Source organism: Pseudoliparis swirei, chromosome 3 (genome assembly GCF_029220125.1).
Source record: "Pseudoliparis swirei isolate HS2019 ecotype Mariana Trench chromosome 3, NWPU_hadal_v1, whole genome shotgun sequence".
Lineage (NCBI taxonomy): Eukaryota > Metazoa > Chordata > Actinopteri > Perciformes > Liparidae > Pseudoliparis > Pseudoliparis swirei.
Window position 1 is genome coordinate 19,171,866 of NC_079390.1, and position 25,565 is coordinate 19,197,430.

Here is a 25,565-nt window from a genome sequence, read left to right on the forward strand (position 1 = left end):
CAGTTGACAGTGCACCAATCTACCTGTTCTTCTAACCGCAAATTGAAAGTATACAACTAAACATCATGGTTTGATTTTTATTATGAGACTCATAAATAAAAATACAAAAAATGTCCACTACAAAAAACAATCTACTGTTAGTAGGATGTAAAAAAAAAAGAGGTATATCTTCACTATCAAAAGGCACAACATTGACTTTAGTGACAACATGGAGAAGAGAACCTGCAGCATTAAATCTTTTATTTTCCTTTTTATTTTTTTTTCACACTCCATCAGAGAACACTGAAATGTTACAAATAGAGGTGTCTGATTCTACATGAAAAAAAAGAAAAAAAGAATAACCTCTATATCAACAGACGGTGGCTATAAATCGGTGGCACAGCTCAACAGGAAACGTACTGCCACGGAAAAAAATAGCACGTTGTCGCTGGAAAACACAAAGGACATTTGCAAAGCTCTAATGCAAATTTCAAACAAATTATACAACCGATAACAATAAGAGAACAAAATAAAGAAAATTAAAAATAATAAATGGGCACCTTCTAAGATTAGGCTAAGATTAGGTGCTGAGGTAGACAAAAACTACAACAATTTAAATCATATTAAAAACACTATTTTCTTAATACAGAGCAACTTGACTGGCACTTGCGCTGTCACAACAATGGAGGAGAGAAGTAGCACAGACAAGCCAAGGAAAGACAGAGAGAGATAAGCCTTTGTTACATAAAAAGCTTTATGTTTGGTCCGACAGGGCAATTGGTCCTCAGTGCTAATATAAAAAAATACAATGTATTGGTGCTTTGTTACTCAAAACAGTTTTTAGTCTAGTTCTCGATGGCACATGCATTGCAACACTGCATGAAATGGCTACTTTGTTCTAGAAACACCACACCAAAACACAGAATGCCAGCTCCAGGGATGCCATGATTCCTCTGACAAGTTTAACATCCCCTTCTAAATGCATTTTCTAGAAAAGAAAAAACGAAGCAAAGCACAAGGGGAATACCCCTCATGCCAACCTACCCAAAATGGAGGTTTGCGTTCCATTATATTAAAAGAAAAGTAATAGGAAAATAAATTTGAATAGTCACTGAGTGGAGAACCAGACCTGGACCTAAGTTTGCTTGCAGAAAAACAATTTAAAATGGAGCCGGTCTGGTTTCCAGTAAAGCTTCCCTATATTTGTTATGTGTCGCTAAATAAACGGGTGCCAATTGCAGCGTACGGCCTGCGAAAAAAAGAATTGAATGCAGATTTGAAGTTGCGATTTCAATAACATGTAAGGGTTTATTGCAGTCCTTGAAAAGGATGCCCTGCTCTATTCAGGATTTTTTTTATTTATAAAACAATCTGGTCATTTTCGAGCGTCATGACATCCCTAGGTTGCTGGAGACACCATTTTTATTTTCTTCTGAAAATACGGAAACTAAGCAGATATAGATGGATATTTTTGTTGAACAAATTCCATTTTTAGGCACAAAGATAGTACAGAAATATCAGAGGAACACTGAGGGAAGAACTATATCGATGCCAATGTATATATATATTTTTTCCAACATAGAGAAAGAAAGTGGCATAGAGTATCATTTTATTTTGTATCTGATCTGATTACACACACACACACACAGTTACACACTCCTTTACGCACTCTTTCACCCGCACGAAAAAGTAGAAAACATTCAGAGGACGATGATAGGAATAATGTGACTGATCAGGTCTTGCATTGTGGTGGTTCAGACTGAGCCGTGACTGGGTATATTATAGTGGGTGGATATTATACGAGGGTGAAAAAGCCCCTCAGCTCACAGTGTTTGAGAATAAAATGGCAAGAAACCACGGGACATGCCATCTCGTCTTCTTTTTTCTTTTTTTTTCAAATACAAAACGAAAGACATGTTGACAGTCAAGTTTGATTGAAAAGTTATAAATGACAAGTACTAATTGGTCGGTTTGGCAGCGCGCCCCTGCCATCTCGTATTTTATCATCCTTTTTTTTCCTTTTTTGTTGTTGTCACGTACAGACACACTCGTACAATTTGTGGCGGAAAGATTTAGTCCTTCACCTACAATGCAATTGACATCCAGAAAGCAACACTTATTATAACAATATGTTCACACACATGTTTTTTGCCCAACAATATCAAAGAGGAGCAAGGCAAAAATGATTCACACCCAGAGAAAAAAGAAAAAAAAACAGGTGAAAAGAAATACAAATATTTGTGCCCTGCTGTAACCCTCCACAAATGGAAATAGGACTTACACTGAATACAAAAATATCACCATTTTTTTAATATCAAATTGCCTCTGTTGGCTCTTGTTCAGGAATACGCTCATTTCTCAAGAGAGCTTGTCAGCCGAGACAATCTCTATTTTTAACCTTCTAGTTTTTCTTTTTTGATTACCACTTTCAGTTCCAATTGTCCAACGCACTCTGCATCACTGCAAATATGACCTGTCCTGGGCGGTTCAGCGTTTCTTTTGATGAACCTTTTTTTTCTTCACATTACAAAACTACACTTCTATTCACATATTTTCAAGTTTTAATTCTTGTTTTTAAACCCTCTTGACAGCAATAGTACTTTCTCTTATCTGCCGCATCCCTCTTACCCATCACTTAAGGCTTCAAAATTGCTTTTTTTCTTTCTCTTTCTCTGCACTTCTGTGGTTGGAGGTGCAGGGGGAGAGAATAACAGGAGAATGAAAATTCCATTTGAATTACTTTCCAAATCCTATCACCCTCTACTTTTGTTATCTCTTATGCTTTTATGTACATTTTGCTTAAAAACACAATCATAAATCAACTTTTGAAGAACAAAAAAAGAAAGAGGCATGAGATGAAGTAGCAATGATGAAATAATGCAAAACACAAACACAACATAATTTGCGAAACAATTAAAACAACTTAGAGGTAGCTTTTATAACAAACGACCAAACCTTCCGGCTCTTTAACAAGCGGGGTTAATAATACCAAGTTTGGAAACAAGTAATGCACAAAGTAATACACATGAGAAAAACGAAAAACAAAAAACAAATCTCTTCACTGTGGCACTTAATTGCTCTGCGTACACGTTGCTTCATCGTGTCGTGGAATGCATCTTTTCGACATACACACTCATGAACACACACACGCAGAAGTGTACAAATGAAACAAAAAGGGATAATTAAAATACACACAAGCAACATGAGGTCACAAAACGAAGTAATTCAAGTACGATGTGTTGAGATCAAACTCAAGGTCAATAGTAACAACGACAACGACGACAACGACAACGACGACGACGACAACAGGAGACGAGCGAGACGAAACGCAGGGACAAAACAACAGAGAAAGAGTTGATTTATTCTGTCGTCTTACTGGTCGCCCCCCTAAGCTGCTGGGCAGTATCTCGTCCTATCAGTGATTTCCCCCTTTTTCCACTGTCTATTTGGATAGGTGATCACCCCGGTAATGCTGTGACATGCAGTGATGCTCATTAAAGCCGTAGGTTCAACCATAATACCTGCGGCTGCGTCAGTCATTCAGGTCTAATGCTGCGTTTCAGAGACGTCAGAAATTCCCACCTCCTTCTCGAACTAAATCAGCACGCTCAGCTTATTTCAAGATGCAGTTCTGTCAAAATTGGGAATTTATGCACCATTTAAACAAATGTATCTGCGATGTATAACTACAGGAAAGGGCCATTGGATAATGCAAGACTCGCCTTTAGGTCCTCCACTGGAGTAGAGCTGATGGAATGTTCTCAAAAAGAAATTCCATCTGCTTTGCCCAGTTCGTAATCCCAATTTTTATCAGTGCACATTAATGTTTGAATTTGAAGATCACAGGATGTCGCGGTCTTGATTCTGGATATGTTCCAGCCCTTCTGTGAGATCATTTTGTCTAATCTTACGCAGAACATCTGATGGTGAATGATCACACATATTCATTTTTAAATGTAAAATTGAATTAACAGCTGCAAGCTATAGCGCGTTGCATGGGGAACTACATCTGATGGGGAAAACGGTAACCAGTGCAAGGCATGGAGAGTAATAACAACCTCCGAGGTGGGAATTACAGGTTTCTGACTTCCATTGAAAGGTGGCATTAACCTACAATGCATTTTGACACTAGCCTAATGCTGACCTGGTTCACAGTCATTCACATTGATGTTTTGATACCATATAACAGTCTTCGACCTGTCACCCCACATTTGTCAAAAGTAAAGGTGTGCAGCGAAGGCATTCCCAGCCCTTCTTCAACATTCACGACGCGCAGTCGAAGTCACAGGACTCCCACGGAAAGCAGCCTTTTCCCCATTTTTGTTTTCCATCACTGTGGTGAAAGATCTGTGTTGGCATTACAAAGTGTTACTGTTTATGTGTTAGTTTGTTGTGTAGTTCATCATTAGTGTGAGATAATGATAGTCGTCTGGTTATATGGACATGGATATGAGTGGTCCAGCTATCTATTGCCAAGTAGGTGGATATGCTGGGTTTAAATGTGGCATACTGTAATAGCCAGTTATTGTTTAATGGAAAATATATATAACTTGCAGACATCAAACAGAGATCGTTCTCGTAATTAGTTTGACCTGTTCAATAAAGCCATGATAAACTATGATGCGGAGCTAAAAAAAATATAAGTTTGAAAAGTGACAGAAGTTGCCTCTCCGGGGAGAACCGCAGGTGGCCAGCAGTGACTCGACCTTCTCCGGCCCTCATCTTACCGAGATGCAGAACCAGGAAGACTGCTGATAAAACTTGGGAGACTTCCCCAAAAAAGCAAAAAGCAGCATTAGCATCTCCGCCCACGCCCATAACAACCAAACAGGCGCTTGGTTTGCAGTGTTTTTGTCCTCTCATTCATCCAGTTCAACGGTTTCATCTACTGCATAAGTCTACCGGCTGCGCTGCGGATTCGCAGGGGTTATCTCTCTGCCACCGCTGGGATCGGAAAGGATCTCATGTATGAACAGGTTATACTGGCGGGTTTCTGTGAAAACAGGGACGATCTGCATCTACGTGCGTAGCTAGAAATGCCTGAAAGCAAAACAGATAAATCTTCCATCGGGGATGGAAAGTATTAGGAACATGATCGCCCAATGCCATTTATTCAAACTCTGCAGCATGTGTTTATTTAATCTGGTTTGATGGGGGGAGGTCAAACTGTTGGAAAATATTTCTCGGTCCTCCCAAGATAACATTGTTGTGGTTCATAACTAACGTCGCATCAAGGTTTGTGGAGAAGGATTTGTGGCTTCTGAAAGCCAACAGTTCCTCAATACTTGGAAAGCAAACCTTTATATGATGGAATTGGGGCCTAAGTTGAAGCTTATATTCGCATATTGTCCATGTGATTGAAACTAGTATGACTAAGCAGGGCGAACCATATCAAAATAGAGCAAAACAAAACAAAAAATCTCCACAAAAAGGGAGTGATGGCGAACATGTGCAGGTTCAGATAGCCCTTGAGAATCAGCTCCCTCACTCACGGCAGTATCCAAAAAGTCACTTCCTTGCAGCTCGCTCGCTTTATGGCGCTGCATGAAATGACCTGAAACAATATCACAGTTGCAGATGACCCGGTGAATCCGAACTATGGTGGAGAATCTCTCTCCGTGTCCAAGTCTTCCTCTTCTCAGCACTTTTGTCCCACCATCACCCCCCTTTAACCACGTCGGCCCGGCGCCGCCTTTGCATGAAAAGTAAAAAGAGAAAACAAACCCTCTCGATTTCGGGTCCCTTGCCGTTGACATTCCTAAATCGTCAACACTCCACTACAGCCTCCTATCCACTCAATTACATTCCCCCTTACCTCTCAACCCCGCCCACACCTACACCGTCACGCGTACCCTCCCCTCTCGTCGTCTACTCTCTCGACCTCAGACATAGCAGAGGTACAGGTAGGTCTTCTCTATGCGCCAGTCTGAGGGGACGTCTTCGGGCTTGTGGCCTTTAATGTGCTTCTGCATGGCTGACAGGCTGGCGCAGTAATCCTGGCAGATGGTGCATTGGTAGGGCGAGGCGCCGTTGTGGGTGCGCAGGTGCTTGATCATGGCCGAGTAGTCCCTGGATCGCTGGTGGCAAAGCTTGCACTCGAATGGCTTCTCACCTAAGGATGGATAAGGGGTGGGGGGAGGAAACGATTATGTTCGTCAAAGTGCAATTCATTGTTGTATTTTGTCATTGCTGAGATGTTGTGGTGTGCCTCTTCACCGGGAAACAAATGCATTTGATATTATTACAGGATGTATTAGTACATCGTTTTGTCATTCACACCTAAAAGCTTTCACATTATTTAAATGCAATGTGTAAATTCACTCATAACTAACAATACTAATAAAGCCCTTGCAGTTCCTCCAATGGTGAACTGGAAGAAGAGGTGTGGTAAAAAGGGCATAATTATAAAAGGCTCTGTACCAGCAATGTAATATTATAGTTTGCATAAAAGGATAGGGGGCGGATCATCTATGCCTTGATAGCCAAATTGCTGTGGCCTTTTGCAGAATAATTACAACTTGGCTCTTATTTTTTGTGGTTTTGCACATCAGTTCTGTCAGCTATGATAATGTGCTTAGTGAGGGGTGATTGCAGAAGGGTACATGCATCGCAACAACAGAGTTTGAGGGGGCAAGAAACACGAGCAAACGATCAAACAAACCAACAGTTGAGCCAGATTATCCAAACACCTTATTTTGGAGGTAAAAGTGGGTGCCAAACAACACCATTAATTGCACAGCAAAACTGTGTGTGCACAAGTAGCGTAAGTATGGTACGCTTTAGTTTTCAAGTCAAACTGGCTAACCTGGGGGTTTGTTCTAAACCTCTGATTGTCTGACTGTCAGACTTCTTTTCTAGTAATTGTAACAATTAACTCAGTGAGTGATGCTTTTTTTATTACCAATAGGAATGCTATTGAACCACTGTGTAATACAACCGGCATATCCAAAATGTTGTCTTCTGCATATGAAACCTGTTGTGTGAGAAGTGAAATTAAAACAACTCTCTATTTCAGAGCTTCAGGAGAGAAGGATGTCCCATTACTACACATTTAGAGACAACTGATTTCACCCTGCTGGCCCACAAGAAATTCGGTTGGTGTTATGATAATTGGACTGTGCACAAAGTAAGTGATGAGACAAAACCCAATAATTAAATCCCAAACTGTCTTCTTAATGGCGACGTGCAGCAGTAAAAGACCACGCTAACTCTTTTAGGTCATTCCAACAGCCCCCAATAATTGGTACAACTCAAAAAGGGAAAGAAGAATAAAAGCATGAACAGTAGCGGCTTGTTCACCTCTGAGAGACAGTGTCAACACAGTGCCAGTCAGGCCCATTAAACTATCCCCTGAGCAGCGAACAAATGCTCTTCTAATTACTCTTGTAGTTCGGGCGATACAAATCCTTTGTGTGCAGTTGTTGTCAATTCTGCCTTTATTAAAAAGGCAACAATGTATTGGAATTTTGGAACCATGCACACATCATGATGTGCACCAAGACAATTAAAAAGAGATGTCCTGCTATTAAATATACTGTGGTGATATTAACTATCAAACTTGCTTTTCCTTGTTAATTTAAATTATTTCCTTAGCTCTCCTTTTCAAAAAAACATTGTAAAAAACAACACTCGGGAGTTACGACATCAGAATGCAAATGACATCTAAATCATGCGCATTGAAACATCCAAGTCGAAAGGCCTGAGCATTTTAACTGCTTCTTAAATTATGAGATTAACTTTAAGTGAATGTTCTCGTGTTTCTTGCCCTGTCTGACTTTGTTGTAACGATCTCAGCATGTTCCCACATCTCACTAATTGACTCTTTGCCACCCTGTCAAACAGTCAGAACTATCATGGAGCCCACACATTCACTAACTGCACTCCCTGAAGGAAAATAATCAACATTTTGGGAAAAGGAAGTGATTTCAGAGAGAAACAGAAAGAAGTGTCTACAAGTATGAGTTTGAAGGATGGCGTGAAAAAGATAAAGATAGAAGCTAAAGCGACATAGATGTGCTAACGTTAATTAATGATGTGCTAAAGTAACGTGCTAGTGTTAGCTCCACAAGTTCCTATGTAAAAACGTAACATTTTATAAACATTTATCTCCTTCCAACCTATTAACCTTTGACCATGACATCCACAAAACCAGCCTAAAAAAGGAATGAAATCTTTTGATTGCAGAATCGGATATTTGTTGGACCCTGGCAAAGCCAGCCAATGCTACGCTATAAAACGCCAGTCTAACTTGGAGGTTAGGACTTGGCAAAGTCTATTTGGGGACTATAACAGGGCTCTCAAGTGTCACGCATTGAGCGTGAGACTCACGCATTTCGGTCTTAAGTCACGCACTCCTGCCACACATCGTATTTCTCACGCTGAAAATAACTCTCGGCTATTTAATGTTTTAATGTGCCGCAGAGCGCAAACATGAGTTGGCCGCGCTGCCCTCACCGTGGAGGAATCAAGCGCTCCCCTGGAGTTCTGCTGTGAGGAGCCACTTATCAGCCAATAAAAAAGAAAGAAATGGCCTACACAATAGCCAATCAGAAAAAAACCTGTATCTGTTGTATCTGGGTAAGATTTAATCCAGCAACCAATGAAAATAAAGCATCCTGGAATTGCGCGCAACTGACTGATATCCGAAAATTTCATTCTGGGGGGGGGGGGGGGGGCTGACGGAAATGTCACTCTTGACTGTCTTCAAAACTTGAGAGCCCTGCTATAATGGTACCATAACTGGTAGAAGTTAATATAATCAAAACTGGAAAGAGGCACCCAGTAGAGTGCATATCTTCACCTGGTAACCACTAGAAGTCCTACAGCAAGCAGTGACAAATGAGCCCCAAAAAGTATGGTGCAACGGTCTGCGAGATTAACTGTGGCCGGACACAGAGATTCACAAGCACAAATACACGCACACACATGCATGCACACACAAGACCAATATCATTATCTCCTCGCATAGATAATAATAAGAACTGAATCATTAAAAAACCCGTTAAGCTTTAATTCGGAGAATACTGAAACAGACTTGTAGTTACTGGGATAAGAACTTAAATTACGATCTGCATTGGGAAGAAATTACAGGAATGAGTGATGTTTGAATGTTTGCCATTTCTTATACAAGCCACATTTTACCAATCTGGTATTTACACAAAATACAGCTTGGAGAAATCCTGAAGGTGTCATAAATCAAAGTGTGTGGCGGCTCTCTTGCTGTGGGGGCTGCTTATATTCAAGGAGCACATTTCAATTCAGCAGCAGCAGCAGCCATCCTAAATGTGCTAATGATTTGAGTGATGGCAGGGAATAATCCACCAGTGCTCATGCCGGCAGACGCAAATTAGACATGTAAATGCTGACCTTTTACCAATGGCATTTGAAATGAGCTGTCGGATGTGATCTAGCCCGGCGCTCGCTGTCACCCTTCAGCTGGAGCCTTGCACACATGTGCTGGCAAAATGGGTGGCCTCATGTCTACATGGGGAGGTCAGGGTTACTGCATCATTCAGCCAATACGCATGAATACTGTGTTGCAGGTCGTCATGTGTTGCTCTGCAGCAGTGTGCACACCTGCACTATGTCGCTGTTGATAACCAGACTGTAAACACGGTCGCCTCAAATAACTAACTAATAATGAATTGCAAATGGGGGCCTAGGTATCGATCTGCCATTGGCATTTGGGATGTGTGGAAAGAAGGGGGCGTTCGCGGTGGATGCGAGGGGAATGGAGGGGGGGGGGGGGGTTAGGTTGTCAATGTCGATGATTCATCAAGCAGCTCCCTTTTGTGCAATGTGGCCTTTGACTGTGAGCTTGTCACTTGCTCTTGTTATCTGCTGTTGCTCTCCGGCTTAACGCAAAGCCCCCTCCCCCACACAAAAGGGGAAAGGGTGGATGGGGGGGGGGGAGCCAATTATTTGACAGGCTGCCTTGATAGTGTGGCTTAACAGCTGGCTTATTGAATGGAGATGGGAGTGTGCTGCTGCTACACGTGTATGTGTGTGTGTTAGAAAAAAAGAGATGGTGAGGAAGCATAAAGCCTTGGCTGTGTGCCATCCTGGTGAGCACTCATGATATCCTCACTCAGTCTGCTACGTAGCGTGCACTCATTCTCCAGGGCACCCAGCTTATCACTGTGTCAACATCTTTATGGGGCTCTAAATATACTTGGATCAATACAAAGTCTTGGGAGACATTCGTATACTGTATCACAGCAACAAAGATATTCATCTGGTCTGGCCTTTGCAACTTGGATGTCCTACAACAGGGTCCTTTCACAACCACCAAAAACAGCATCAATATATTTCAACACTGTCTTATTATGAGTGTCAATGAGATATGATGTTGCACTCATTTCAAATTGGGGAAAAGTGGAAGTATGGGATGATGTCTCACTGACAAAATCTGAAAGTGTTTATGATACTGTATGTATTTTCAATAAAATGTGTTTCAATGATCCCGGGAATAGTTCAAGTTGTTAGTTTAGCATAAAGACAGCTGCCAACCCCGCTAATCAACATTCAATCTTGGTTGTTTGATGAAGGATTGCAATTCTAGAGGGAGTTATCCTGGTAAACTATCGTGGCAGACAAAAGCCACAGCTTTTCCAATACTTTCTTTTCTCACAATGAGGTTGCCAGGTTTGATCCCATTGTGCCTGCAAAGAGACCAACACCTCTGCTCAGAGACCACATCTGGCAACCTGAGCTTTAGCTTTAGAGGCGGCAAGAGATGCTCTGGGCAGAGGGATTACACCAGGGTAAATCAAGAAATAGTTCTAGCGCAAAAATCCCACAAACGGTTTCCATTCCTTTGATCATCAACATAAATCAAATGCAGCGTCTTTCTGTTCGAACGGCTTCTTTTGTCGGCCGAACCTATTTCGATCACAGTACCTGTGTGCACACGGTAGTGGGTTTCCAGCTGGTGCTTGAGGCTGAACTTCTTCCCACAGCCGTTACATTCATAGGGCTTCTCCCCGGTGTGGATGCGCTTGTGGCCCTTCAGCGTGCTCTCATCTCGGAAGCAGCTCCCGCAGAACTCGCACTCGTATGGATGGTCCCCTGCTGAAATGTGGAGAGACAGGAGCAAAGCTGACATCATCTGCACACAAACAGTCTTGCTGAGGGGAAAAGGGCAACGGAACAACACTTCTTGAGCATTTGTGAAAATACAGACGGAAGGGTGGGATTAACACACCGAGTACGAGGGCCAGAATCACGAGGCTTTGCTTAAGTGCACACCTTCATTTGAATATTGTTAAAATGTTAACTAAAGTCAAGTTTTGAGATGTTAATGCTTGGTTGTCTCTCACCAGCACCAGTATCGTTGGATTCACATGACTTTGATACCCGAAAAGGCAGAAACATTACTGAATGTTTTTTCTCCTGATGGTTTTGGTGGGTTTATGCACAACGCCGGAACAGTAGGTGTTTACGCTCTAATGGATGCCCACTTAACAGCTCTAATACCAGCAGACAATGCAACCCATCTGTTGTCTTCTCTACAAATCACCTGCACTGTTGTTTGCTTTGTGCAAAAATAATCGTATACCTGTCATGGCCGTTCGCGAGATGTGTTATTGACCAGCCTGTCCTAGTCTCACAATACATTAATGGATAACCTGCCTGACTATATGTGACAGTATAGCAAACACATACCTAATTATTCTATTTTAGATTATTTTCATCTCCTTTGATACAATTATTTTCATCTCCTTTGATACAATTTCAGCTCCTTTGATACAATTTATGCTGGTCTTTAAAAAAAATCTTGCATCTTGTTTCTTTTCCATCTTTTCTTTATGCCTTTTTGTTTTATGGAAAAGCACTTTGAAGGTGCTATACAATTAAACTCGCCTTGCCTTTAAATCAAGAACCCACAAACACGTTGATTCCTCAACTCCCTCAAGGCAGATGCTTGTTTAATGAAGGCTGTCAAAAATGCAAGGATTTAAGAACATATGGACTTGGAAGCTAATCACCGTCGTCTATCCGTTTTGGTTTGAATATTGCAGCAGGCTAACGAAAGGAAGAAACAAGGGCGTCGGCTTGTTTCACGGACTTACTTTGAATCATTATTTGCTCTAAATGAACAACATCACAGCTCACAAGACTAAGAGAAATCATTCATCTCTCATGATACGCCAGCTCTGTGACTGAAACTAAGCGCTAAGTGCTGCAGATGCATAGTTTAAAACATTCTCATTTAGACCCAAATGTTGGCACAAAATTTTTTCACTGTCATGTGAACAATGTACATTTACATTGGTCACTTGCTGCCAAGTTGATTTCTGCTCCTGAAAATGTTACCGTTGCAGGACGGTGTATTAATGCACGTTCACTGTAGATGAAGAAATAAAGAAATACGGGGCCGGAGGAGGGGGATAATATTCCCTGGAAAAGACTGAAGAGATTCAGGTAGAAAATACGCCGCTGCCTCTTTACATAGAAAACAGTTGTTTTGTGCCAAATTAACGTGCTGAATGTAAAATACAGCACATTCTATAGAAATACTACACAAAAAATATTTTGACCAACGTTTTATTCTAGATACCATGGCTGGCAATGGATGTACAGCAAGTGTGCCTTAAAACATTTAAATGACAACAGGCATCTCATTTTTCTCTTCAGGCTGCCAGAGCACAGATCCCCACGGGGCAGCCATAATGGATATTCAGATGTCAATAATCTGGGATATTATGAATTGCAGGAGGCCCTCACCAGCCGTCCAAACACTAATTGTATTTCTGTCTTTGATGCGGAACTGTTCCTCGCATCATTTGCCGCACCCACCTTCCCCCGTCCAGTTACGCTCTGTGGCCAAGTAATGTTGTGGATGTTTAGTAATGTATTTCACATCTGCAGGTTTAAGTCACCATCGATGACCTATGCCTTTCATTATCTGCCTGTCCGAGCAGCAACGTGCCAGGGAATAAATTGCATTTCTTGTTATGTGCTGCTGCCGCTACCCTGCTGTTGAGAGACAATTTCACTCGCACCTTGCATATTTTATTTCATGCTGTATACAGATACAGCATGCATGCGTTTATTTGGTTTATTTAGGGGGAGAGAGACTGACAGAGGGATGAAAGAGGGATAATAGATGGACACCCTTTAAATGCCGATACAATGTTAGGTGTGCTAGACTTTCATGCGAGAAACGTTTTCTGTGCCTTGTGAGTGGTTGGACGCCTTACCATCAAAGGGAAGCTTTGATGGGGACGGAGGTGCGTGTGAGGGAGCAAGGGGGTGGGTGTGGGGGGTGAAGAGGGTTACAACTGAGACAGGGATGGAGCAGGGGATGTGGGTGTATATGGCGGCAGCGGTGGGAGCTGAGTAAAATCAATAAAAGTGACGGTCTTTATTTGTCTGCGTGAAGTTATCAGTGGGTGTCGCTGTAAGACATTGTGCTCTTTCTAGCGTTTCAACCACAGCAGAGATCACAATCCATCACGCAGCTCGGTGGGCTCGCGCGACGCTGCAAGAATAATAATTGAGCTCAGATTCACCTGCCTTTAATTAGGACCTCCGATCAGACCGGCGAGCGAGACGCTAATACACAGGAGGTGTTATTTACTCTTAATGTCCTGTTGCTGCCCAGTGTCTGCCGTTGGCAAACTTGATCAAAAATCTGGAATTAGCCGGAAAGAGCTTATCGTTTTTCTAGTTTCAATACAATACGGTTGTCGTTTTTACTTCTAAGAATATGCCAGCTTCTGTAGTTATTAAGTCTTTCAACCTTATCTTTATGACAAAGTATTGACTTATAAGTTATGTATTTAAAATGAATACCTCTAAGTCCAAGCCCTCTGTTCAAACCAATATGTTCCTCACTGCCAGTGACAAAAGAATGCACATTTTATGAGGCTGTGCTCAGGTTTATACAATGCCGAGTCGTTGCCGTCACGGCTCCAGCATCCTGCGGCATCATATCATGCGTGTTATCTCATGTAGCCACTTGGGGACGCCAAAGTGCAAAGATGCACCGAAGAGCTCGAAACAAAGCAGACACAATTCTATAATCACATTTGGAGGAGGGCCAGACAGGACTTCATTTTGTCAGGATATTCTCACGGGGGCTGGAGAATAATGGGGACGTGTCCTCTGTCCATCCAAAAATCTGCCGCTATTACTTCCCCTCTCCCACCGTCTGTCGTCCTCTCCTCTCTTGCTTTCCATCCTATCGGTCCTCTTACTCTCCAGCGTGACCACACAGCAGAGAGGCCGCAGATGAGAACTCGGCACAGTGAGGTGGAACCACAGCATGGCGAGTGGACCCGTGGGTGCCCCCGAGCATCACCACCTGCGTCTCCTGACCCCCACCACTGCCTCTACATTTACATCCCCTCCTTCCCATAACCTTCTTTGACACCCATAAGGCCCGCCGAGGGTGCCTGTGCTCACGGGCACCCTCGGCGTGTTCATTATATACGGTAAGAGGCTGTAAATCACTGGGCTCCATCACTGCCAGGACCAGAACTGGCCCTCTCTAAATTCAATTCAGTCCTCCCTCCCTCTCTCTCTCTCTGGCTATAGCACTATCAAATACAGCTGCGAACACAAAACACCCCGCCACAGCAGACAGCAAATTGGCTCGGAGTAAAAAAAAAAAAAACACACACACAGACACTTACACACAGACAGTGCACAACAACGGAATATTAATGAAGGCCTTGTCTGTAAAGAGTGAGCGTGTGTGTGTCTGTGTGTGGGGTGTTAGGGAAGGGGAATAGCACAGCTGCCATGGCTGCCACTGTTATGCGCCCACATTGTGTGTTTGCTCGGGAGTGCTCAAACCTACACTGTAGTGTGCATACATGCAATAAAGATACACAAACACAATAAAGGGGCAACGTGGAGCCGAGTGTGTGCAATATCCTGGCATGTGAGGAGAAGGTGATGAAACTGCAGATGGGAGGAAAATGAGGAAAAAGAAAGACGCATCGGGGGAGAGCAGGAGAGATAGCATGATTAAGATGCTGAAATAAACACCATTAAATCTGTTTTTTTCTTTTCTCCCCCCTTCCTCTTCCTAAATGGTGATCCAGTGTCGGAGCCCACACCAGCAAGGCTGCTTTCAATAGATAAGCCAGCAGACAGGTAAAATGAAGCACACATAATGCATGTCCATTAAAGTGCTTTTTGCTGTTTTCTTTTGTCGTTTGAGACAACAACGGCGATTCAACCAATAACCGCAAGCCAGAAAGCTTTCTATGTTAGATGAGCTGCCACACTCTCACCATTAGAATTAGCTTTAATACGGAATTGAGATCATTGTTTTTTGAGGAATTGTTTATTCCTGTTTCTTTGGCAAAATAACTGTGAGAACGTTTTACTTATTGTGCGTGTGCGTTGATACGTTCATGGGATAAAGACTTAATATTAAATACTCTGACCTTGAATTGAAATCATTACGGCAATATAAGTCCATCCAGTTTTCATCTATATCCTAGGAGAGGGATCCTCCTCTGTTGCTCTCCTCCAGGTTTCTTCCCTTTTCTTCCCCCTGAAGGGTTATTTGGGAGTTTTTTTTGTTTCCGATGTGGTTTTGGGGGGGGGGGATGTCTATGTACAGATTAAAGCAAGACCGACAAATTTGTAATTTGTGAAATTGGGCTATACAAATAAACTGAATTGAATTGAATTGAATCTATGCCATTTAAATAAAATGTTATCCAACAATGGCTGTCTCTCGCTCTCCCTTCTCACATATATACATATATGTATATATATAATATAATATCATAAAATAAGTGTTTTAATGTGCCAAAAAAGCAACATTGAATGGAACTGAGAATTAAGCAAAATAAAAATCTGTAATCGAAAGCTTATACATATAGTTCAACAGGTGGCTGAATAAGATCTAAATAAGATAACACACGTATTAATAATACACATCTGAGTATAATATTGCCATGGCCCAGACCGCTTACTTCTCGGTCACTGCATGCTGTAATAACTTCCGGTCATGGGTTTTGCTTTTCAGGCTGCAGTTAGGTACCTCTGAGTGGTGAAGGTTGTTGGAGCTGTACGCAGGTTGAGAGGAAGATTAGTGGACGGTATTAAGGATGGAAAAAAAGCTTGGCCAAATGGAAAAAAAATTTCTTATATAATCTACATTGTGGGTTTGTTAACATTCCCCTTTAAAGACATTGTAATGGAGCATCAATCAAAAACAAGACAGTAGGGTGGTGCTCTTTAGTAAAAGGGTGCAAATATTTGATTTCAATCGAAAAAGTCAAATAAAGTTGAGATTTAATGACATAGAAAGGTTTGTTGTCGTATAAGTTGAGGGTTATTACAGAAAGCCAACTATTGTCCCTGTTTTCATTGTGTCCTCCACATGTCCACACCTACAGCCTTGTTCATAATTTATTATTCATTCGTTTTGAATGCATGTTGGAAATTTAAACGTAAAAAGAAGAGAGATAGATATGGACAGGTGTCCACATTGGATGGACTTTGTTGGATGAGGGTAGTGCACGGGTGTCTCTGTATAAAAGGTAGGAAATGGTATAAGGTGGCTTCTCTGAGGTGGATACACAGTCTGTGAAAAACTGTTTTCGCCTTGTTAACCAGCAAAGTGTGAATGTGATTACTAACATCAAAGTGTAAATGTAGAGAAACACCGTGCTTGTCTTTATATTTAATGTTTTTTCTGGAGGGTAAATTAGGACTTATTTCTTGCTCGCATAATAGCTGTGTGAGTTGCTGACTATATAATCCCCCCCCCCCCCCCCCCGACAAAAGGCTCCACATCATATTTAAACGATTGCTCTCGCGGCAGGCTCATTGTGATTTAACGCACGGCCACAGTGGGATGCGGTTCAAAGTGGCAAGAGGCTGCAAAGTCTCATCTGCAGCTCCGGAGACGAGCCGGGGTGACATTTGTTGCGTCGCCCGGGTGGGCAGGTGGATTGTAGACGCTGCTTTTGTCCTCGCCAATGTCTGGTAGACAGAGCAGATGTATGCATCGCTACTGTAAAGACAGCTCTGTCCCCCCCCCCCCCTCACCCCCTTTCCTCCATCACACACTAATGGTGTATTCGCCTGACTTGTAAATAGGGCCGACTGCTCTCATCTCACTCCATTCGTTTCAAATATTTATTCGTGAGCTGGTGAGCTAAATCGGCTCTGACAGTGAGACTGTTATTTAAGGTCGCAGACAGGCGGCTGGGTGAGAGAGAAAAGGGGGGGAGGGAGAGGAAGAGAGAGAGAAGAAAAAAAGGCATCCATCCCTCGCTGCTGAAATGGGATTCCTTTCCATGTGTTCATATTCTGTCATGGTTCCGTTTTTTTTTCTTATTCTTTTTCTCCCTCTGAATAGCAGCCTCCATCAGGTTACCTCTGCTCCCTCACAACAATGTATTAGTATACTGGCCTCGGCTCAGTCGAGAGCCGGCAGAGAATTACGTGTGGACAGAAGAAAAAACAAAACAAAAAAATACCCACTGTAAATAAGCTGCATCTGACTGTTGCAGAATTCATTTTGGGTTGACCTGAATTAATGCTGTTTATTCAGCTGAGCTAGAGGAGCGATGGAACTGGGGAAGGGATAACATAATTCACTCCCATTTCCTAAAACAACATGGCTTTTAACTTGTAATAAAATATTTGTCCATGACAATTTTTGTCGTGCATTTGTACTATTCCTACCACCATTTGTATCACCTCGACACACCAGCGTGGAAGGTGGTAATATAGGACAATAAATTATACCTGAAAGCCCAAAGAAAAAGAATCGTTTTTTACAGAAGTCCTATGAAAATGTGCGCTCAACATTTTTTTTTATTTGAAAAAAAGCACATCCAAGATTTAAAGCTTTTTTATTTGCATGAGGAGTTTCTGAGAAATATTATTAATAGACGTGAACTATCACATGAAAATTTCATGCGCTCATATCATGTTCATTTATTACCCAATAAAAAGGGCATATGTGTGAGTTATTTCACATGTAATAAACATGTGCTTTTAAGACGTTATATGTCGGGTGCAAACAACTGACCCTATTAAACACAGGACCTCATTATTGGGTAATAAAGCAGGTCACACCGTAAGCTCTTTATCATGTCAGTTGATATATTGTGTATTACTGGAACATATTCCCATATACCTAAACAAAGCTAAAATTAATCATTATAGCAACATCCTACTGCTGCACAGTGACCCTGGGGCAGATGGTAATCTAGTCTTGCTATTATGCAATATAATGATAATAACATGTCATAATATTCAGACAGTCTTTAACCATGGGTTGCATTTTATGATGTGGAGGTTAAACCAAAAATATCTACAGCTTAAAAAACATTTTTTAGTGCTGATCTTCCCCTGAAATGTTATTAAACCCCTGAAGTGGCTCCTCTACTAAAGCTCCACTCAGACATTAATGTCCCAACTATTTTAAAATTGTTTCAATGATTAAAACAATTACAGAAAAAATATCTTTAAAATGTCACTGATCCCTTTGACTTAAGACTCAATTATTCTGTTTTTATTTTTCGAATGAATTTATGTCAATAATATCAAACCTCTTGCTCTGCTCTATTAGCAGAACAAACAGAATACATTCAAGTTTTGAGAATAAAGGGCAGACCAGACCCAAATGGTGACGCAAGTTCACTGCAAATTCTTATTTGAGTAAGACCAAGTTATTCCCTGACCAGAGATGCTGCTGCAGCACATGCACTGTTGCATCTGAGGAGACAATGTAAATTGGGTTGGACCAAAAGGGATGAATTATTAGTAGGTATGGCCATAAGTGAGCAAGTATGGCAAGTTGAAAAAGGCTCAGTCTGGAGGATTATAGGGCATCTTTTGTTGTGGTTGCAAGTGACAACCAACTGAGCGCTGCTCTGCTCACTCAGCGAAGTCAGTCAGAAATAGCGGTACCATCGTTTTGCACTTTGTGGCTGACACTACCGCATTTTCCCAAGTGTGTCAGAAGACTACAGTGGCCTTCAGGTCACATAATAAAAATGGGCAAGGCTCTCTCTCGTGAGAGGACATAAGCAAGTGTATTTATCCCTTCTGGGCTACTGGATGCGGTACGAAACACAGAATCTGGGAAGAGGACACACTCCCTCTGTCGATATACACAGCTCATTTAAATACAGGGATTCTTTAGTTTAGTACACTAATGAAAACATAGTTATGAATATTATATTCCAATCCTGCTAATAGATCCCCTGAAATGCTGGCACTTTAAAAAGTATTTCTTATGACCTGGGTGAACATTTATTTTGTCATCATTCCTAATGCACTCGTTACTCTCGTAAGTCAATTCTTTATTGGATTATCATGGCTTTTGTCATCCCTCAGCTACGTTCTAAGCCGAGGATAGTGAGTGCCACTTGATTGTGGATACTGCCACAAGCTTACTTCAGAGGAAGAAGCTCAGACTCTACGAGAAGTGCTGAATGAGAGGCACTGCACTCTCATGTAGAGGTGGTTTTGGTTTAGACAAATGCTAACAATGTCTCTCGGTATTTCGGGTTGCAATGGGAGCCGACCTACGGATCCTGCAACCCTTCAGGTGCGGGAAGGTCAAGGTGTTTCCCCAGAATGTGTGGTCAATGAATAGACAGATATAGGGCGTGGAGATTCACCAACGCTTCCCTTCAGACTGCCGGTGAACTCGTGGCCCCATCGCCGAAGTGGAGATGGTTCGCGAGCGCTTCCACTGACCTGTGTGTGAGCGCAGGTGACGCTTGAGTGCAGTATGGCTCGGGAAAGTCCGGTTGCATTCACTGCAAATGTAGCTGCGAACGCCGGCGTGGACTTCCATGTGCTGCTGCAGTGCCGGCTGGGTCTGGAAACGCTTCCCGCAAAGCAGGCAAAAGATGGCCATGTCAGACCCTGCAAAAGGTAAAAGACACAACATGGTGAGTTTGTGGTGAGAGCAAGGATTTCATTTAATTGATCAACAAGCACTGGCTTGTTGGGTCCTATTGTTCTGGGTTCATGTTTCTTGGACTGCTAGGTGTCTTTTTAGTGGCATCCAGACCTTTAAAATAACAATGAGAGTTAATGAGGTAAAAACAATGTTAAATTAAAAGCACTGAAGAGCTAGGATGTCACCTTCCCCTACAGCACTTCATGGTAGATCCACAATGACAAACAATGCCCGCTTTGCTCAAACAATTCCGACTAAAAGGTTGCACATGCCCACAGTGATTAAGACGGAGGATATGCAACAACTCGGGTGTGATTTCATTGGCTCAGACATGTACCATTCTACCAACTTCGCCTTCATGGGCTTACATGAAGCAAACTTTATTTATAGGATTAAAGGTGCAAACAGAACTTGTGTTTCAGAGCGTAGAAGATAAAGATCTCCCGTGCAATACATCAATCGAAACTCGACTCCAGCGAGCACCATGCATTTTTCTCCGGCAGAGATAAAGAGAGCACTGTTGCACAAACACACAGAGAAAAAAAAGAATCACAAACAGAGGAACAGACACACACACACACACACACACACACACACACACACACACACACACACACACACACACACACACACACACACACACACACACACACACACACACACACACGCACACGCACACACACGCACACACACACGCACGCTCTCTTGAACACACTCCCTTCACACTTTTTCAATTACCAGACTGGGGAAAACTCTGGGGAAGGACTGAGTGTTTGGAGCTCAGTTTCTATTTCATCAGTCAATAACACATCTTTGGGGCAAAGCTGACACTAATTTAGAAATCTATGAAGAGCAGCCTGCCTCATGTTCATAACCGCTGGAGAAGGAGGAGGGCCCACGACAGCCTCCTCGTCAGATCAATCACCGTTTCTGCTGCTCTACACGCTTTTAAAAAAGGGATGGAGGGAAGCACAGGGATGATGATGACGGGTGGAAGGATAGCAAAGATCTGATAAAGATGAGAGATTCAGTTTAGAGGGGGAGGGGGGGGCATCTCATTTTGGTGCATGTAGGGGAGAGAAATAAATATTGACAAACCTTCCTTTCTGACTTAAGCTCCATCTCTATGTTTCATTTTCTGTTGTGCAGAAGAGAAAGTGAGTGTTTCGGCAGGAGTGTAGAGCTTTCATTAGATCCTTGTTGAACACTCATGACTGAAAGCCTGAGATACTAATCTGTCATCCCTACAGGTGAGAATGATTCAACCTTTTCTCTCGGCTCACCATCGGTTTTACACGAGATATATTAAATTGGATTAGGCAAGTTGCCAGAAAAATTTGGTGAGCACATTCGGGCTACCTTGAGCATACACCGCTCTGATTTTCTCCAGCTCCACTTTCAGGACAAACTTCGAAGTCAATATACCAGCCAACATGTTAACAGTAAACGCGTACGTTTTGCAAATTGTTCATACCGCATGTGTCTCATTTGTATTATTTTTATGTTCTTTCAGAAGGTGGTGCTCTTTACATTTCAGTTGCCATTGCTTATGCTGACGAGTGCTTCCCACACCTTTAAAAAAAAAAAGTTAACTGGTAATATAAAGGGCACCTGTCGTTTTTTCCACAGACCTGCAGGCACACTGATTATAACAGAAAATGTAAAACCATTCAGTGACTGGATGTAGATTAAATTGAGTAAATGCAAACTGGTTCATAAATGCGAATAGTTTTAAGCTAGTTTTCTCCTTTGTTGTATTTTTCTGGCCCGTCTCTTCTCCTCCTCTTTGCTTTTATCAATAAAGAGACAATTGACTGGGGTCGATTGCTGCTGGAATCCCTCTAGGACTCCAGGTACTTAAGTGGCTTTGATTGACAGGTAAGCCTCCTGTTCACTTCTATTGTCTCTCTGGCTCACTCGTTCTCTCATTGTGTGTCTTAGGTTTGGCTGTGTCAGTGGATGACCACAAGCAGACGGCTTCTTCCTCAGGGCCACGTGGGAGCAAGTAATTCGCGCTCACGATAAAGACATGAAGTAACACGCCATTATTGTCGTTGTTTGGAGAGATCGAGAAAGAAAATGGCCCAAGTGGTCCGAATGCAGGATAAGGGCAAATGATAGTGAGGGAGGAAGGGGAGGGGAGAGAGACTTCAGTCCAAAAATGCAAAAGGTTATCAGACCTTTGACCTGAGGTCTAGGCTAAGGCGTGGACGCGGTGGTAATATGAAACCAAGGTCCATGTACACACACACGCACACACACCTTTACTTTGAAGTCAGCGCAGTTACAGTGGCGAGTCACATAAAGTTAAATGCTGTACGACATGGGTCAGATAGTATGCGTCAACTTTTAAAGGAGTTTGTTTTCAAAGCAACACAACCGACTGACACACGCAGAAAAAGTCGACCAAAAATAACAAAAGGTGATGATGAAAAACGGGAACTGAACCACATTTCAACATGATACTCTCTAGAGACTCTAGAACTAAATAGATGTCCTTACGCCTGTACAATCTCTGAGAAACCCACTGTCTAAATACCCCTTGCAAATGTATGAGTGTGCTATCCAGTATTGAGTGTCATTTTATATAATTTATTTTATTTGTATCATTATTTTAATTTTATTATTGTCTGGTAGCATGTTTCTTATGTTTACTGTATTAGTAACTTGTTCTTCCTTGAAGGAAAAAAAATAAAGAAAAATCAAATAAACACATTTTGAAGAAAATAAAGTAGATGTCTTAAAAAATGACCAGATCTACGATGCAGCCACTGCATGTTGAGCTTTCAGGGCTGTTTCTAAATGGTTACCCCTCAGTTATATGGCAGTGCTTCCATTAAGAAAACACATGCATTCAATACCAAACCATAAAGATGTACTCCCTAATGCAGTGGTTTTAAATGTTTTTTCAGTGATGTATGCCCCTGTGAATTTTTTTCCAGCAAAGTACCCACTAACCAGCGCAAGTAATAATAAAAAAAGGAGAAGCAATACATAGCGCCGTGCCAACAGGATCTGATATATTCAACTATAGAAACTGAAGATTGCACTGTTGCATTGAAATTAAATGGGAATATTCATCGATGTGTAAGCGTCTCATCAGTTACTAATTTCCTTGAGGGCATTTTAGACTAGTGTATATTTTAATTATATTGTATTAAAAGGTTAATGAAATTGTGTGTTGTTAAAATTTTTAAAAACAACTTCTAACAATTAGTTGATTGACAGAATCAATCGGCAACTGTTTTGCTCATCCATTCCTAATTTCATTAATTTTTTTAGCAGAATTTCCAAACATTTTGCTTATTCAACAGGAGGATTTTTAGGATTTTGGACTGTTGGGTCAGACAAAAAAGCAACATGTCTAAGATATTTGAGCATTTTTCCCTATTTCTTCTCACATTTTCAAAGACAAAGCAATTTGTTAGAGACAATCATCAACATTGCAATGTCATATAGGAAAAAAAAGAAGCTAATTAGTATGCAGCCCTAAGCAAGGCTAATATCTGACAGATGACCTGCTCAGTATTGCTACTTATTAAAATGAATTCGGAATGGCGTGTCACTGTTTTTTTGTTGAGAAATCATGTTGAACAAACTTGAGAAAGCTATATAAACTGTTGCATTGAACTGCTTCACACACACCCAAAGCTGTGGATGTGGCTTCATCTGGAGGCCTCGGTCAGATGAGTCTTCTCCCTCAGAAAGCCAGCACACCTCTGTGTGCAGCAGCAGCAGTGTGTGTGTGTGTGTGTCTTCAGCTCCTATGTATTCAGAGGTGCATTGCATGGTCTTAACTGTATGAAGTTGATGCTGTCGTTCAAAACGTCATGTAACACAGGGCTCATGTTCTGAGTGAGTCCAATTCACCTCAGAGTTTTCTGTTTTAAAGCGCGCTACGAGTCCTTTCGTCATTGACGTCGCTGTGTCTGAACTTGCATTAATGTTGTATTGATGAAATAGCTATTTTGTAAGGATTTTTGAATGAATGCCAATTTACGTGAGATAAAAAGAAATCGCACGTCCCCACAGGAGTGCCTTCACGTACCGCCAGGGTTACGCGTACCACGATTTGAGAACCACTGCCCTAATGTAAGGAGAAAAGCCTCAAAAGGTGGTCACTTAATACACGGCTTGAGAGCTCTTTCAGCTGTAGGCCTTGATCTTGCCCTTATATTAGAAGCAGCAAGAAAATCCTGCGCAGCATATCCGGCAGATAAAAGCATCATTGAATTGGACGGGACATAATGCTGCATCTCAAACCTCATTCAACACTCAATGATCTGGACGTCTTCAAGTAGATGTTGAGTAGCCTCCTCTCAATTCCAAACGTGGACCACTGCAAGGACTTGAGTGAGAAAAGCCCCGCCTTAAAACATGTTGCTTGGGTAATAAACATTAGAAAATAACTGGCCACATGTAGTATGCTCAACCCAAACACATCAGCAAGCTCCTGGTGAGAGAAAAGATCTGTATCCATGCTCTTCAACGGCCTCCGTGGGACAGCTACACTCGTTGCCATCAGTTCCCCATCTTGCAAACTGCAAACCGCCATTTAAGTGTAGTGTGAACCCTGATTAGTAGTTGACAAAATTAAGTACAGTCAGTGTAGCGTGTGTGTGTGTGTTATGCAGGAAAGTGAGTAAAGTGTTGTCGGCCGCTGATAGATGAAGAGAGCAGTGGAGAGATAGAAAAAACAAAGGAAGGAGAAGTGGAAGAAAAGTAGTTGACCCGGGAGGTCCATTACAGTGTAAAATTGAGTCAGCCCAAAGTGACACCTGAAAGGAGGAGCTGGAGGAGCCGCCGGAGGGGTGGTAGGGGAGTGGGCTGGGGGGGGGGGGGGGGGGGGGTCTTAGTCTCAGTCTTGTTTTGGAATAATTTACCTGCTCTAACCAGCCTCTCTCTCCCCCTCCCGTCATCTATTTATAAAGGCCCGGGCAGCTCTTGGATGTTTGTGGCCGCGGCAGTGCCGGTAGTATCTTAATGGCCCCGGAGTGGCAGGGCTGCTGTTATTTAAGTGGAGGACGGACAGAGCCCAGTAATGGAGAGGAATACTCCCCGATGAGAGGTGACATTGGCCGGATGGGCACAGAGCAGAGAAATGGGGTAGAGGCCGACCATCGAGGCCGGCATTTTTACTGATTCAGCAGGGTGGAGCCACCTCTAAAGAAATTCCTAAAACTATCATGCATAACAGTTATGTCCAAAAGAAACCACTTTTGTTCCCATAATCCACCCACGGGTAATACACAAGCCACCCAGGATTAAAGTGTTGAGGTTTATAACTTTAAAGATTTGGCCAAGAGCTAAATCTTATGAAAGTATAGCTTAAGATGTAAGGTACTTAGATTCTTAAGAAATAATAGGTAATTGTCCTCTTTTTACTTTTTTAAAATCACCACTTTATTAAAAGGATATTAAAGAGAAGCAACTGAAGTTGACTTCATTTGTGTTCAGTGATTTCTGTCAACTGACTCAAACCAAAACATCCCTCAGAAACCCAAAGATGATGCTCATGCCTATTATAATGATTACTTAGCTTCCGACTCTCTGGAAACCCAGAAAACATTTGCTTTAAATGTCTGGCGAACTCACAGAAGTATTTTCTTCACGTAGCTTTCAAGCTGAACAGGCGCCGGTTAACATTTGACTTCGACAACTCAAATATACGTTTCAGGATGAGCGTCAT

At 42.1% G+C, this 25,565-nt stretch overlaps 1 protein-coding gene across 2 annotated transcripts in view; it reads right to left on the bottom strand.

Annotated features, from left to right (window-relative positions):
* Positions 1-61: 61 nt before the first annotated feature.
* zbtb16a (zinc finger and BTB domain containing 16a) overlaps positions 62-25,565 on the bottom strand; it is a 143,566-nt gene continuing 118,062 nt past the window's right edge. For both annotated transcript variants that reach the window (XM_056408451.1, XM_056408455.1), the window contains exons 5-7: positions 19,669-19,839; positions 10,879-11,049; positions 62-6,091 (exon numbers count right to left, since the gene is read on the bottom strand). In XM_056408451.1, coding sequence (XP_056264426.1) covers positions 5,862-6,091; positions 10,879-11,049; positions 19,669-19,839 — 572 coding nt within the window. In that variant the 3' untranslated portion in view covers positions 62-5,861. The remainder of the gene's footprint in view (positions 6,092-10,878; positions 11,050-19,668; positions 19,840-25,565) is intronic.